The sequence below is a fragment of the Haplochromis burtoni genome, unplaced genomic scaffold, assembly GCF_018398535.1.
Source record: "Haplochromis burtoni strain Fernald_Lab_line unplaced genomic scaffold, NCSU_Asbu1 Contig_158, whole genome shotgun sequence".
Lineage (NCBI taxonomy): Eukaryota > Metazoa > Chordata > Actinopteri > Cichliformes > Cichlidae > Haplochromis > Haplochromis burtoni.
The window spans coordinates 1,411,764-1,428,413 of record NW_024582519.1 but is presented as its reverse complement, the minus strand read 5'-3'; the positions used below and the strand labels follow the sequence as shown (position 1 = coordinate 1,428,413).

The 16,650-nt window shown below is 39.3% G+C and overlaps 1 protein-coding gene across 6 annotated transcripts in view; it reads right to left on the bottom strand.

The window, feature by feature from the left end:
* LOC102296816 (hedgehog interacting protein) overlaps positions 1 to 16,650 on the bottom strand; it is a 37,878-nt gene that overhangs the window by 19,272 nt on the left and 1,956 nt on the right. For 5 of the 6 annotated variants that reach the window (XM_005932313.3, XM_014336821.2, XM_005932315.2 and 2 more), the window contains exons 2-4: positions 13,996 to 14,188; positions 9,299 to 9,443; positions 6,392 to 6,593 (exon numbers count right to left, since the gene is read on the bottom strand). In XM_005932313.3, the coding sequence (XP_005932375.1) occupies positions 6,392 to 6,593; positions 9,299 to 9,443; positions 13,996 to 14,188 (540 nt within the window). Of the gene's footprint in view, positions 1 to 6,391; positions 6,594 to 9,298; positions 9,444 to 13,995; positions 14,189 to 16,152; positions 16,645 to 16,650 lie in introns of those variants that run through there. The other variant, XM_042225045.1, reaches the window with a different exon arrangement.

Below are 16,650 nucleotides of genomic sequence, written 5' to 3'. Positions count from 1 at the left end.
AGGGCTAGAGTAGAGTAAAAGAGGAAAAAAAAGACAACCTAAACAAGGAAAGAGCTGCCAACTCCCACTGTCTTGGCAACATGTTTAGAAAACATCTAAATTGCTTGTGTAATATGTAAACCTTTGTCTAACCCTGGAGGCAGCTACATCAGTTGTCACTACCTTGGTGGTCCTCCCGTCATAGTTAGCTGTAGTAATCAGCTATAGCATTTCATTCCCCAGGCAAGGAAAGTCAGGTTGGCTTTTTTTTTAATGTTTTACTCTCTCCCTGTATTTCTTCTTGACTACAGAATGAGCAGAATTTTCAGGTGTTAAGAACATTTTTTAAAGTGATCCTTAAGCAAGTATATAACAGCGTTTCATTTACTATCAATAATAGCTTTAAAAAGGTCTGCAGTTACTACAAAAGCACTGACATTGCACTCATATTCCTCAAGTATTCATTCTCAAAACAGTAACAATGAGAAAGAAAATCAGAAAAAATATATACATATAAATATTTGTTTGCACTATAGTGGCACTTTTCTGGATAGGTGTAGTTTATTTAACAGGACAAGAAAAACATAAACTGGTATACTGGATCTACTAGTTCGGTTCACACTGCACTGGACCCAGTGCAGTCCAAACACAGGCTCCATACACATGTAAAAAGATGACTCTTTGCCAAGGTATTACTCAAAGTACCAATGAGGAAAAACAGAGACCCACAGGATAAGCCACAGGAGGTCTATCAATCTGAATATAAAGTGAAATACTGTGAAGGTTTACAAATAAGTCTCCACCCCAAAAGGCAGGGTTCCTCTGCAAAAATTTATGAGTACTACTAAATGTCAGACCATTGAAGTCAAATAAAAACAAGAGTTATATGGGAGTGGATGCAGCACTCTTTATTTACTTGGAGACACAGTGAGTATCCTGTGTCAAAATGTTTCTTGATGGAAATTTTGGATCCATATGTTAGATTGAGAGATGCAGTGACCCACATCCCCAAAATAAACTCACCATAGGGAGTGGGTCAAAAGCTGTGATTCCAAAGAGGCCTAGATCCGGAGCCAAAGGGGGACCACCAAGGTACACAGTGGTAAATGGGCTGAAATATTAGCTCCCTTGCTAATGACTAGCTCCTTCAGCAGCAGGCAGACAGCAGAGCTAGCACCAGAGCCATAAGAAACAAACACTGCATCAGCGAGCCTTTCACTGTAAGCCGGTCCATGGAGATAGCTTGATTAAAAGAAGACAAAGTGCCAAACTGGGACTCGTGAGCAGTGATCATGTTAAAACTGCTGCCAAAGCTGCAGTAGGTAAGATATTTTTGGCATGGTTCAAAAACTTACACACTATATAAACAACCTCATTTAAAGAATGTACAAACTGCATTTTTGTGCATATTGTTAGGTGTAAAGCCAATTCTGAAGTTTTTAGGGTTCTCTAATGCACCTACATATAAAGATATTCAAGTACATTGACTAGAGTGATACCACGTGTGTAGCTGAATGCAGGAGGAGCTACATGTTTCTGCCATGTTTTTCCATCTATATAAAGGGATGACTCTCGTAGTTATAGATGCTGCACCTATACTTCAAAGCTCCCTGATTGTTGTAGTGACTCTGTCAAATTGTACAAATCACCATGCACATTGTGTCAACTTAAAACACATTTTTCCATGAATCTCTTTGTCTTTTATATGACTACCATCATTCTTCCAAAGCAAAGTAGAGGGCTTCTGATCTCTCACCAGGTATTATTTCTTCATTTTTCACAAATACCTGTCCCTGCATTTCACTTTTCCCTCAAACACTGTTCTCTGGAGCTCTGGGTTTGGCTCTATGGAACGTGTGGCATCATTCCAAATAAACCTGGGAATGTGAGGTGCAGGGATAACAACCAGCTGATATCTCTCAGTGATTATTTTCACAGAATTATGAAGAAAATGTCACAAGAAATGCAGCAATTTCCAATTCTGCAGGGATAGCTGTCACTGAGCATCAGTGACACATGTGTTGGTCCATGCATTATAACCCTGAACCTTTTGATCCTCACTCCACAAAAAGACATTCCATTAGAGTTGATTGGAACAAAAACACCCTCTACACCCTTCACTCAAAGACAACCTGCAGCATGTATGCCCGTACCTCCCTCACAAACAACCTACACAGTTTTTTTGCTGTCTCTTTTTTTCTTGTGCAATAAGAATCACACAGTCAAGTTTCCACTGCAATGCCTTCAGCTGGTGATACTTAAATTCTTGGACCATCGAGAAGCCATGCACAAATTCCACTCCAACTAACCAAGAACGAGATATAATCCATCATCAACCACAAAGATGATGATTTTTTTTTTTTAAAGCCAACAATATTTATATGAGCACTGCAGCATTTATGTGCAAAGCTGTTTTTATAGTACTGTGGTGTCCACTTGCATAGCTGTTCAGCTACAGAGAAGGAAGGATTATAGGATCTCGATCAGCGCAGTGGCTACAGAGATACACCTTTGTGCACACTATCACTTGTTTGTAATATGCTGATTGGTTAAAAAGTTTACTTAAACAGGAAAAGGAATAAGCACAAATAGGAAGAAGTGGGAAACAAACCCCAACAAAGATCAAGGACGCATGAATGAGAAATTCATGGCTGCAGTGGACAGTTTTAATTTTCCTTAACACTCTGTTTCACTCCACTACAAACACTTCCTTTATATAGCTCAACTTCTGCCCTCTCCACCATGGGCAAAGCTTAAGGTAGAACTACAACCTGAACAAGAGCAGCCAACACTACATACTGCTTTATTTTACTCCATCATCTCTGATCTTCTGATGCCAAGGACAGCACCAATGCTCTGAATCATTTGGCTGAATAGGGAAATATTTTATGAGAGGCCCACTCACCCACATGCATAGTGATTCATAGGACTACTGTTAGCTCTGGGATGCTGGTCACCCATATCTGTACACTGTTATTATCATGCATTGTACTCTCAAGTAGCATTTCTAAAGTTTTTTAGCACACCGTTTCTGATTGCATCTTCATAGGTTGCTTTGAGAGCAATTCCAAACACGTTCAAGGATATTTGTGGTTCCTGACAGGTTTAATAGTGTTCAAATGTATGTTTGTAAAAGCACTATAAAATTTTATGTAATCTTTGTATGCTGCAAGCATTGCTTTCCATAAATCATGAAAAGTACGCAACTGGAAATACACCTGTGGTTCAATGTTACTGGCAAATAAACAGGCTAACACATAACCATGTTTGCAAAAATAAGCTATATAACCTAAAATAAACTATTAAGTTTGCTGTCTTGATGCATTCTCAATCGAGTGACGAAATGTTTCTCCCACAAAACGCTACATCCAGATGAACACCATCAACTTTTGGAGATATTAAGTTTGCCCCAATAGATACTAATGCTGGGGAATGAAGTTCAAAAGATCAACGGTAGCTTGCCAACTCACCAATCAAGGCTATTTTTAGCTTATTTCCAACTGATGCATTAAATAAATATTATTATTATTATTATTATTATTATTATTATTATTATTATTATTATTATGTGATTCATAATAAATTAAATCTGCCTTGCCATAGTTTCATGTCACATCTGGAGGATACTTATAGCAGCTGTTTTGATTTTTAAACTGTAGCGTAATGTGACTATACTTCCTCTATGTAACTTTTTGGTCCACCAAAGTGGGGAGAAAACGGTGATGAGTGAAGGGGAACTAGGTGAGGCATTTTAAACAGAGTGGATGAGTTAGTAGAGCTACAGGTGTAAAAAATTGGAACTGACATTTGAGAAATAAATTCTCAGTGTGTGTGTTTCTCTCTCACCAGTGTGTAATGAGTTTTCTGAATTTAGGCCACACATTGTATTTTAGGGAGTACAACCCTAATTGGTGCATGTTAACCTCCTCTGCCATCCTTTCCTGGCAGCAATGCTTTGCAATCCAACAGGAGAAAGACAGTATGATTTAACTATAGAGCAAATCGCCCAGCCCTATAGGCTATGTAAAACATAGAGAGGATAAAAATAAATCTTTGTATAATTAACTTAAAACCTATATTCAATTAAAAACAATACAAATGTAACATATTAAAACAATCAAGAATATGCTCATTTGATGCCAGTAACAGATTAAAACAAACAAAAAAAAACCCCCAACAAAACAAACTTGGAGCAGCATATGGGGCCATCCTTTTGTCCCAATTTATTGCTTAATATAGTGTCCAGTGTTTCTAATGGTTTACAGGTCTGAACTGCGGGTATGTGAGTTTTTCACCTGGGCTCTTTTATAGTGAATTATTGTTTTAAAATCTGGATGAGGAAAGCTATCATGTAAAAAGGCAAGAGATGTAAACCCAGTATATATTATCTTCACTGATGTGCACCTATGCCACAAACAGTAATATAACCACACACGATCACAGATAATCGCTTTGGAACTGTGCGCTGATAACAAACCCAATGGTCCCTATTCTTTTTAACCTGAAGGATGTAGAATAGATTTAAGAAACAACCCCCAAACCCCGGCAAAAAAAGAAAAAACAACATCAACAGTTACTCAGATTTGACATGCTATATTGTTTCTTTGCAAACAACAAGTCCAAAATAGGGCTTAAATTATTTTAACAATTATAGATTTCTGCAGACAGGATCCCGCTGAGTTACATAATCAACTGAAAGTTTGTAACATGAATATATAAATGGACAGTATGACTTTAAAAGCAAACTGAATTTCTAAGAACACCCACAGCCATGTAGAAGCCCACACCAGAGTGTAGTATTGTTTTTGTGCAGTTCAGCTAAATTGGCACCGAGGGATCCATGGAAGGAGGGGGACAGAAGAGTAAGAGGAAACATAGAACATTACAATCAAAGCATGTGCATGAGGTTGATGATTAACCCGTTATCTGCCTTGTCTCTTGAGAGCATGGGTTCCTCTTTATGTATAAAGGCAGCTCCATCCTGTTGATTCTGCCAGTAAACACCTTAGCCCTCCCTTGGAGTGGATTGCACCGTTATGGCAGCCAACAGTTCAGAATAGGACTCCTGGGGCTTGCAGGGGGATTGAGCCACATCTAATTGTCATAATAGTGACTTTATCCACAACTAGTTTGGAGTAAATTAAGATAAGAGAGCTGAGAAGAGTGGGGTGAGCATCCCAAAGGGTGCAGCTTAATATTCAAATGCTCTGCTCCGTTTGACTCCTTGTAAGCAGAGGACCTTGTCAGTGGAGGAGCAAGAGGCATGCGTGATGGATAAACTTCCTGTCTGGGAGTGTGCCCCCCACAGACATCTAAGCTACCACATCTCCTCATGCAATCTAAACAATTCCTGAACAATTACCAAATTCAAAATCTGTGATTACCCAAGGTCTACGGATATAAAAATAAATCTCAAGAAGATTAAGTGTCTTTGGAAATGATATATCCATAGAGAATTTATAAAAATAAAAAAGAAGACATTTCAAGAACTAGCAGCGTAGCACGGCACACATACTTTTGAGAATACATCAACTCAAGGACACAACAAGCCTATTTCCAAAGAGTGTATCATGTTCAAAAGACACAAACAATAAAATTCCTGTGCACTTTTTTTTTTTTATTGCTTTGGCTATATTTACTTTTCCCACATAGGGCAGATAGCCAAACAAAAGTAGAACATATGTTTAGCCTGCCATCCTCCCTCTTCTGGCAAGAGAGATGGTCAGACAGACAAGTTAAATGTTACAGAGGTGCGGATAGATCCGCCTTTTCAGGTCTACAGGTTTTATTTGTATTAATAACACCCCAATGACTACACTAAGAGTGCAGGACGAGGAAAAAAGATTTCACAGACCTCTAATATGAAGTTATTTGTTTAACTGAACTACAAGCATAAACAAGGTTACAATTTAAACTTAACTGTCATTCCCATTATCACGTGTGGTAGTCATATAAATAAGACCCTATAATATTGGAACCCTTAAAGGAACAATATGGGAGAGATTAAGAAAGCCATTAACCATTCTAATGAGAGGTAGCAGAAATTATCAGTTTGCTTAATGTTTGCACTGTGTACATTTAATTAGCAGGTAATAGCGCAATGCACAATCACAATTAATGAATGACTGCTTGTTTGGTCTAATCATATAATATAATACTAATAGTATGCAAGCAAGACTGCCAAGGGATTTACCTTGCCTGGAGACATTCCATTACACAGGTGAAAACATTTTGTGTTGGGAAGACGTGTTGTATTACTTCCTTACTCTAGAAATGTAGCAGAAATATTTTATGTACTCTCAGCCATGTTTCTTTCTTTCTTTTCCCCTTGTTCTTTACAACTATGATTATCTAGTTCAACATATTACCTCTATAATTCACAGGTAACAGTATGAGGCAAAGTTGGTCCTACCTTCAAGCCGCTCTGCACTATCTTGTGGATGTCCAAGAAAGGCTCCTTAATTAGCTCGAGGTTATGGTTGAGTATCCTGACAATTCCCTCCCTCTCAAGGACAAAGAGCCGCTGGGAACCATCTCCACAGTGCACCACAGCCACCGGCTGCCTTAGACCACTCAACACCTCCTGGGCACAGTAGCAGTTGTGTTTGTGTTTCCTGGGTAACAAGGAAGATACAAAATGTCAAGGGCCCTGTTCATATTTGCCATCAACATGCGTCTTGGGTGATCCGATCATAAACGGACCGTGCTAAGTGCGTCATTTCACACTTGGCATTAGCATACGTATCGAGTGACCACTTTTGACCGGATCTCACTCTCCCACTTTACAGGCAAACAAACAAGTACTCTACATTATTTCCGCTTGCTAAGACCAAATGTTAGAATCCTGCATGGGCTCAAGTTTGCAAACTCAATTCTGCTTGCAACCAGAGAGAAAAACGGACTACTAAATTACTGGAACTTACTTGTTACCAACAATTATCTCTAAATTCCAATCCAGAACCACCACCCTGACTGACCAGTTTTGAGCACATGAGCTGAACCATAGCTAAGCAAGGTCAAACACTATAAAGTGTTTTATTTTTCCTTGCACAACAGTATTATTCAAAACAAATGGTTAATGATAGCTGCAGGTAAACAACTCAATTCACTCTGCCAAAGTGCTGTTTTTCACTAGGGAGAGGCAAATCACTAGAGTACTACTAAAAGAACTGATGCCATTTGCTGTGCAGACCACCAGAAATAATGGACTGACTGACTGACTCAATGTGACTGCTTCATGGGTGCATTCAATACTCTACTGTACTATACTATCTCTATACTTAGATTTATTCAGCAATGAACAAATAATCTAAGACACATTTTAATGCCAGATATGAACAGGAACAGAGAATGACTATGTCAGTAAATCCAGCAATAAGACAGAACAGGAAGACTTTCAGGTAGCAGTACAGATGAAAGAGAAAAACAAAATAACCCCCAAAACATACCAGGGTCTTTATAAGATATTTGGCAACCACCTGCCACCTCAACAAGTTCAGTGAATCTTGGCATTGACTCTACAGGAACATTTTTCTCACAAAAAGATATCTTGTCATTTTATCAGAACATAATCTAAAAGAAATGCAAATACCACCAAGAGCTATGGTTCACTGATCCACATCATTTTCATAATCATGACCTATTATGGTCTATAAATGTCTGATCACAGGCCAAAGGTGATCACACTGAACAGATCTGCAGTCACCCTTACCTCTACTGGGACAAACAGACCTGAAAGCAGTGAAACCTCCATAGCTTTACGCCGTAGGCTTCAAATGTTGAGGGTTTTTCCATACATAAACTAAAAGAATAATACACTATATCCGGCAACAGTATACATTACCTGGACAATGATTAAAAACAATTATTGCTGTAGGTATTTAAAAGGTGTCCTAGCTGATAACTACTAAATCCATTTACATGCAAAGCAAAACTAAATCAGCTGCACTTTCATATTTTATTGACTGTCATGATCCTGGGTCTTGGAGCTCTGAGGGTTTTTTTTAAGCTTTGTACTCTTTGTTCTTAGACATTTTATTTGGTTTCTTTGCGAGTTTATGTTCTTAGTTGTCTGATTATAGGTTGAGGGTTTACTCCTGGTTTAACTTTATTTCATTTTATAACCTGTTTACTCTCCTAGTGTGTTTCCCTGTATTTGTTGTGTCTCAGTTCGTGGACTTCATTATTTGATTATTGAACATCACGTCCACCTAATAAAGATAGATTTTCTGTTTAACCTGCCTGCCTCCAGGCATCTGCACTTGAGCACTCTATCTGCAATTCATGACACTCAGAATAATAAAATATTCTAAGAAAAATGCCATTGCCCATCTTTATTCAAAACATTGATTTTTCTGGGCAATAATTGTGTGTGTCAGATCTGGCTCTTTGAAAGAAGAAAACCCAGTAAGTTCAACCTCATCCATCTACATTTACCCTCAAATGTGCCAGTGTGAGACGAGGGCAAGAACCCCTGCAGATTTCCAGGCTGTGGACATGACTACTTAAGTTAATCTACATAAGAGAGGTCAATATGAAGTGCTATGGCAAAAATCAGTCCATAATCATCCACACCACCCAGTGACAACATGTATGACTATTTTTTTTGCCTATACCATAAAAGTGCACAATTGCCACACTGCATTGTGCAAGGAACACAGGGCATTTAAGCTCTGTGCCTTAAATCACCAAAATGAAGCTCATATTCTCAGTCGATAGCTCAGCTGACTTAATTCTGGCTCTTTCTCCCACTCTTTTAAAGTAATGGAGCCTGTTCACTGTCATTTATGTGCTTACACTTCTCAGAGGATATGAGACAGAAGAGACAATTTAAGCCCTTCACTCAGTAACTGTCGGAAGTTATTTGACGGAAAGTTGGTTGCTGCTGTTCAGGTGCCTAGTCTCTGGCCTTTCTGCCCTAGGGAAAACTGAGATGAAAGGCATCCCCCCATGGACTAAAGGGCAAAGCTCTCTGTGATGTACAGACCTTTGCAGTGAGGGAGGAAAACAGAATGACGCAGGATAAGCATTTTCATTATGTTAGCAAAGCTGAGCAAAAGCAGTCTGGACAAACTTTAGGATTACAGGAGAAATTGCATGGCATGTCAGTTTGAAAGTATGGACCATGTCAAAATGGACCAGTGAACCCAAAACATGTTCCAAAGCTATGCCTGCTTCTCATAGGTATAGAAAAAAACCCAAGAAGCTAATTTTGTTAAAACACATGGCACTGTCAAAACTTATTTTAAAAATTACTTTAGAGCTTCCATAGTATCACGCAATCAATGCAGTAAAACACTGTAAAAGTCAGACTACATACCTGCTGATTTCTTCTATTTTCTCATCATCCAAGTAGTTAGAATCCTGACGATGTGATTGCTTTCGTTGAAAATCTGGAAAACACAAACTGGCATCTCTCCTCCCATAGTATTGGCAGAACTCATCCACATCGGCTTGGAACAGTTCTAGAAAACACAACAGATACCGAGATATGGAGTCATACACTCACTAGATACTGCATGGCTTCTTATACTTGGCTCGTCTGGCCTGCTTGCTTTGGTTTGCCTATAATGTATTGTGGCTATTATGCAAGAGAAGATGAGATTGTAAATGGAGGCAGAAGAAGAGAGATGTGATGAGAAATGATGTGATGTGCTAGTATGTCGGGGAGAGTTGGAGTTTTACTTGACGAGCCAAAACAAATCCTGGCTAGACTGAGCTGAAAAGAACAAGTGAAAGCAAACTGGGCCAAACCAAATGGATCACAGATTAGAAAGGGCTCTACAGTGAACTATACCTCTTCCGGAAAGAAGAATGACTGCATTCTAAATTTTAGTTTACCTTGTCATTATTTTTATTCATGAAATAATGCTCATGCCTTAGTCCTAGTAGAAGATACTGTCTTTCTATTCAGTTGGTTCAACACCATGCAATAATGAGGCTGCACTTGCAACAGCTGAATGATCCTTTAATTATAACTGCTTTAGATAGTTAAACCCAGTGTGCGCTGTCGATGTACACTAAATGAAAGCTTACTGGAAATGAACAGCAACACATTGCAAGTGGCAGCAAAATTCATCAAGCTTGCTGAGGAAGTACACATCTCAGCCGTTGTACATGAAAAAAATCTGAAATAAACCTAGTACAAGAACTGGCATGATGAGGACTATAATTTTGTCTGTTTGGCACTAAAAATATAATTCTTCAACTGATTCATAGATCATTTGATGGTTGACTAGGTTGTGACATACACAGAAGTGGTCTTAAGAAAGCTATTTCTAGGGAAAAAAAGAAAAAAAACCCACTGCATCCCAACGAAGACTCCAAAAAGCTCCACCAAGGAGTTCAATCATTTTGAAAAATGTGAGACACAAAGAAAGCCAAATATATGATTACTAGAATTATTAACTAGGTAAACCCTTGCCAAAAGCATCTGACTCTATACCAGAAACAACATGTCTCCATCGCAGTGAATTATGGGAACCAAATTAATTTCATGAATCACACATATACCCCCTTGAATATATTCTGCAACACTATAGATACAGAAAAAAATAATTTGAAAACAAATGTCAAAAAAGTTACCAAATTACAAAACTCTTCTAAAACTACATTTTTACAACTTTTCCCATCATTATTTCTTAAAATCAACACATTTAACGGTTAACTAATCTGGTGATGCTGGATGGCAGTTTCCAATTTTCAAACTGTGTTCATTCACTTAGCTGGAGTTAAAAATGTTATTCCTTCAGTTTCTTGCCAGTCACAGGTATCCTAAAATGTTCTTTGATCAAATAAAAACAAACAAACAAACAAAAAAACACAACCAAATTACTTGTTTTACTCTTCAAAAAGTTCTGGCTGTTTTGCATTACAGAGCTGCACATGGGCATAGCCTGTGAAATGAAAAAGTCCACCTGTTTAATATGGCATGTGACTGAATAAACAAAATTGTTTTCAGGGTGGGAGCTTTTCATCACTTGAATTGCCAAACAAAGACATGATGTTCCGAAATGCTGACTGATTGTATTTCCATAAATTCTGCCCATGAGTTCAAGGTAAAACTGACATCACATCATTCCTTATTTCCCTTTGGCCTGCTAGTTTACCTAAAACGACTTAGTGCCAGAGGAGAGGGTAATCTGCATAAACACAGGAGTCACACAGAGCTGCCCCTCGAGCCAGTGCAGTCACAACATTATTCCCGGCAATAAGCAGAGTGCGCAGTGGGTCTTCGGGGCCCTTAGCGACCTAAAAACAATCTTACCAATATTGTTTCCTTTAGTCAATCCCTCAGAGGACAGAGGAAAGCAAATACACCAGTGGTAAAAACACAAACAGGACTCTCCCTGTCCCTCCTTTCATCTACTCCCTGTGCCCCACACCGCAAGGGTTGACCGCACCAAATACTGGAGGTGATAGGATATCCCCTCAAACATCTAAACATAACATGAAGATCAAACACACGTAGAAACACACACACAGCTCTGACTATACCACCCACACTCTAGTGTCTGCAGTTATCTTAACCATGCTGGTTGGGGACATCGAATGGAGAGGGTGCGGGGATGAGTGGAGGAGGACATAAGAGAAGTATGGAGAAGGTGGGAGGCCCCCAGGCAGAAGTGAGAGTCAAGGCAGTAAATAGCTTTATGGAGAAAAGGGGTACATGGGCTAATCAAGGACTAGTAGGAAGTTTCATGGGTGCAGAACGACAGTTATGGGTGCAGTAAAGGCTACTGTTTCAATTTAATACCTGTGACTGGTGATTTTGTATTAGCAAAACAGGTGATACTGATAGGCAAGGTTTGTGGTTATGTTCACTTTTGCTGCCTCCCATTACAATATTCAGGTACAATAAAAAAAAGGAATTGCACATTCAAAAATTCCAACTTAATTGTTACCATTTATGCAAATGCCTAAGAAAAGCATTGTTCATATTGTACATCATTCAATCAAATTAATCTGTCTGTAGTTTGGAGATGATTTTCAGGAATCGCCAATACCTCCTTGTATGCTTGACAATGTCTTCTACCTTCATTGCAGGGTGTGCACTAACAAAAGATACTGTAAAAGAGTTAACATTAAAAAAAAAGGCAGGAAACAAACCAAAGGAGAAAAGAAGTGAGAGAACAAGGGAGTGAAGGCAAAGACACACAGAGTGAGAGACAGAACTCTGTCCATATTCCTGGCTCCCCACTGCTAAAGTTATACTTCCATCTGGTTATCTTCCAAGGCAACCTGGGTGGCCCACCCAAAGTACTTGACATCTTGATGCACTTCAGCAGTTTTACATACACACAACCTTTGTAGAAAAATAAATGTGTCATTCGTCACCACATATGCTGATCTGTGGGGGCTGATGGGGGGTGTACAGGGAGGAGCCTACAGTGGGGGGACGGGGTGGGAGTCATGTCTGGATTCTTCTCTTGAGGTTTTCTGGTTTGACTCTCTGAGCCCATATGTCTATCAGTTCATAAGGAAACAATGTAACTCTGACAATGTCAGACTTCTTCTTCTTTGCCTTTGCTCTGTAGAGTCCGTCTCGCCAACATCAGTTGTAGTTGAATTGTTGTACATGATACTACGGTAGGCCATTAAATGCAGATGAGCAAGGACTCCGATGGAATGTATGTGTTTGATATTTGACTTGAGCTGCAGCGTATCATGTGGGTGGATTGCAGACAAGTGTGTTTGAAACTGTTCTCTGTTTGCAAATCTTAGCAGATCTAATCAGTTTGTGGCGACCGAGACTGGAAGAAGACTTGGCTGTAGGAGAAGAGACAGTCAAGAAGTGTTTGATCTTGTGTGGTGTGCACTCTGAAGGTACCTGTGATCTTCTGAGAAGAAAATGCTTCAGTGATAGAGGCGTCCCATTTAACAGTACATTACACATATAGGAAACTGTTGCATCAATGGCTTTTTTGTTTTTTTGTGTTTCTGCCATCTAATAGTCAGGAACGACAGAGGCCAGTACAGCAACACTTCAGCTATGTTTACAAATCATGTTAACCTACTACCCAAATGAAAACAGTTTAATGGCAGAGCATGAGAGAGTTTTTTTAGTTGACAGTTTATGTCTGAGGAAGGCAAAGCACCCAGCAGTCATGTCTAGACCACAGCTAGGGTGCATATGCATCCCAAATACAGAATCAACTCCAGCAGTTCAGTCTAGCAAGTTGTATCCAGGAACAGGTTATAAAATAGTTCACTTTTCTCCAGTCAGTCAAGTTTTCTGGAACACAGGTCAGGCCGGCTGGATTCATTCATGAAATTTGTTTTCACACCCACCTTTGCATATCTAATATTTTCCATTCACATGTCACGAACTGTCTCAAGTCTGCATATTGTTACTACCTTCAAGGGCTTCAGAAAGTTAATTTATTGCAAATTTCTGCTGATTAAAATAACCCTGCATGATCCCAACAGACCTAACAGAGACGTGAGAACAACAATATCGGCACCTGATGACATAAACACAGCTAGACTCGATACTGTGTCATAAGAAGCACAAAAATCACTCTCCAAATTTGATTACTCAAATGTGCTAGGCCAGCCTGCACACTAATCAGGCGCTGGGTCCGTACAGCCAGAGTGTGGCAAGTGATTTTACTGATGCATTAAGAAACGAGGTAGAAAGCAAGAAAAATGGGTGAGACAAGCAACAGCAAATCGGGGTGAGGTCAGATGAGGTAAGAGCTGAATAAATAAATATCCACAGACCAGACTATTGACGCACCACTTCTTGCATAAGTCCAAAAATCTTCCAGCTGCACATGCATGTGAAAGCTGAGTCTCAATGAGAAGTGTGGCTGGGTTTGATTTTTTTTTTTTTAATAAATCAAAATCAACATGTTCGCATCAATTTGAATTTATGAGAATTACAAATGACCAAATATAGCACATGCTTACTTTAACTTAATCTTTTCCACTGTGTATGTTTACTTGGATACCATCAGGTAACCACACTGGCAACATTAAAGTTATAATAATGGCTATTATTATCTGTGTAATTACCTGGTATGTGCCCCCTGCAGGTGTAGTAGAACTCGCGGCAGAAGTTCTGGCAGAGCCGTGGCAGGTCTGGCTCCCTGTGTGGCATCTTATCCATGTCCAAGGAGTGGAACAACACCTGGGCATTGGGGGAGCAGCGAGCACACTTGATCTCCTCCAGGAGACGTCCACATTCTGTATTGTTGGTGGAGAAAATCTGGAGACCACACGCAACAAGGGCATACGCCTGATTAGAACGGCTTGCTGTTTGCTTTTACCTCTCACTTCACACTCACTACGCAAGCAAACATATAGTTTAGGGTTAGCTGGACATTTGGTGATAGCAGCATGATAAATATTACACTATGAAGAAGGGAGAGTTTAGATTGTGAGATTCATTTTCAAATCTTTGTTATAAATTCCTGAATATGACGACACTGAGAATTTAGAAAAACTACGCAAGATGCTTTCAAATGATCTCACTGAGTTCAAATTACCCTTTAAACTGGACTTTTATATATTTATTTCAGTGTTAGGCTTGTATATATCAGCTCAGTAAATATGTGTATATGATGTCTAACATTATGCTCCCATTTAACTACATGAAATTAGCCAATGTGATATATATAAAGCAAGTACTCACAAGATTTAAAGATAGTTATAAGATATATATGACGTATAATTTGTTCACTACATACATGAAAAGCTTAATGTTCATGCCATGGACTCTGTTAATTTTCTACAGTGGATATGTTTGGGGTGTTCTTATTTAGTTTTAGTTTTTATTTCTTTCAGTTTGAAGTCTTCAACAACTCCACAATTGCATCTGCATCACCCGACTCCACATTTTCAGCAGCAACTAGTGATGTCACTTACCTCCTTGTTCTCCCACTGGAGATTGCATGATCCCATTCATAAAAGTGAATTCTAACAAAGGTCTAAAAGTTGTTTTTGTCTTTTCCTGAAATACTCAACATGCTTAAATTTTCTATACAATTGCAACATTTTTTATTCAGTCGCCTTTTGTACAGACTTGTCAAGCCTACAGTCTGACCTCCCTTTCTGTATACAGAAATAAACAAAAAGATCATCTCATTCTCTGCCTACTTACCAAGTTCACAAACACTTAAAATCAAATTACGATACCCACGCTTGACAAATTTCAAAGCAAAAAATGAATGAAACCAAATAAGCGCCTCAAAGCCTGACTTGGGGTGATTATGCAAAGGTATACATAGACTTCATCCAAAAGAAATTAGCAGGATTATTTACATAACAAATTAGCTATAATAAAACACAATGTAATCTGTTTTAGGTCAAGTGCTGTTTGCAGGCAGCAGGCTGGTAGTGCTTTGCTCTGTGTGAGGTCCATGTGTAAACACCAATTTAGAGATAGACAGGCACATCATTCCCTCTCTGGTATCAACAAATTAGCAGTCTGTCGAAGTCAATTAGACCAGGGGACCCAAGGCTAACATATGGACACCTTACACTTTACTCTAGTTGCAGAGCGAGTTGAAGCTGCAGAACAGACTTTCTCTTCAGAAGTTGTACAGTGCTGATTTTGCCCATAAGGTGAAATACACTTTCAGACATGCAAATAGGAAATCGCAATTCATAGAAGGCAATGTAATGGACTAAACAAAGACAGAATCATACTGAATGGTATCTTTGTTCTGCAATTTATCTAACCCCTTTCCAAAAGGGAGCTCCGCGCTGTATGTACAGTGTGTTCCTCTGTCTCGGTATCCTCTACGCTCATGCCATGTAGTGTTGCGGGCATGCCTGCTCTCCTGCTCTAAATTGCCCATTGATTCTGCGTGCCATAGGCTGGCACAAGGTCCACAGAGAGTAGCATTTGTGTGCTCTCAACCATGCCCTGTGTCCATATGTTACTGGGATGGGCTCCAATGTTGCCATCATCCAAACCAGAACAAGTGAACCTTTGTTTGTTGTCTCTCGCTCAATCTTGGTGAGTACACGCCTCAAAAAAAACAGGGAGAAAACAGCAACAAGGAGGCTCAGCTGTCACACTTTCACAGAGATCAAGAGCAGAGTCACAATCGGAAAAAAAAGTGGAACTACAATGGGGTAAGAAAATTAAATCATGAGTAACTTAACTCCCCTGTCATTTCAGATTTTTACATTGCATTTTTTTATTTATTAAAACTCCCTTCACACCTGCAAAGCTCAGCCTTGTGTGGGAGAACAGCTGCTCCTTCTATGATCGCATCTGCATGACTCAACAGCAAAAATTCACAGAAGAAACACATTAACACATAAAAAAATGAAAATGTAAAATACGATTCAGCTGGAATAAAAAAAATAGAAAAAAAAATCTGGACAGCCCTCACACAATCAGGGAGACTGGGATAGGAGAAGGGAGACAAGCACTGAGGTAGGCAACACTAAGCGTTAACAAAACACTTGTCCTCAGGGAATAGGTGTAAGTTTGTTGCGGGGGGGGATATAGTGAAAGACACGCACCCTCTCAAAGGCATTAACACTTGGACAGGGGCTCATGACTGGGGGGGAGAATGATGTTCTCCAGCTTCTCCCATTAGTGAAACCAACAAACACAATGGTGTTGTTGTTATTCTTTTGCCATAATCAGAAAGGGCTCCGTGTGTGGGCAGTGTAGTTGGGAGGAGGAGAAGTCGAGTTCGTCCTATTCAGTTT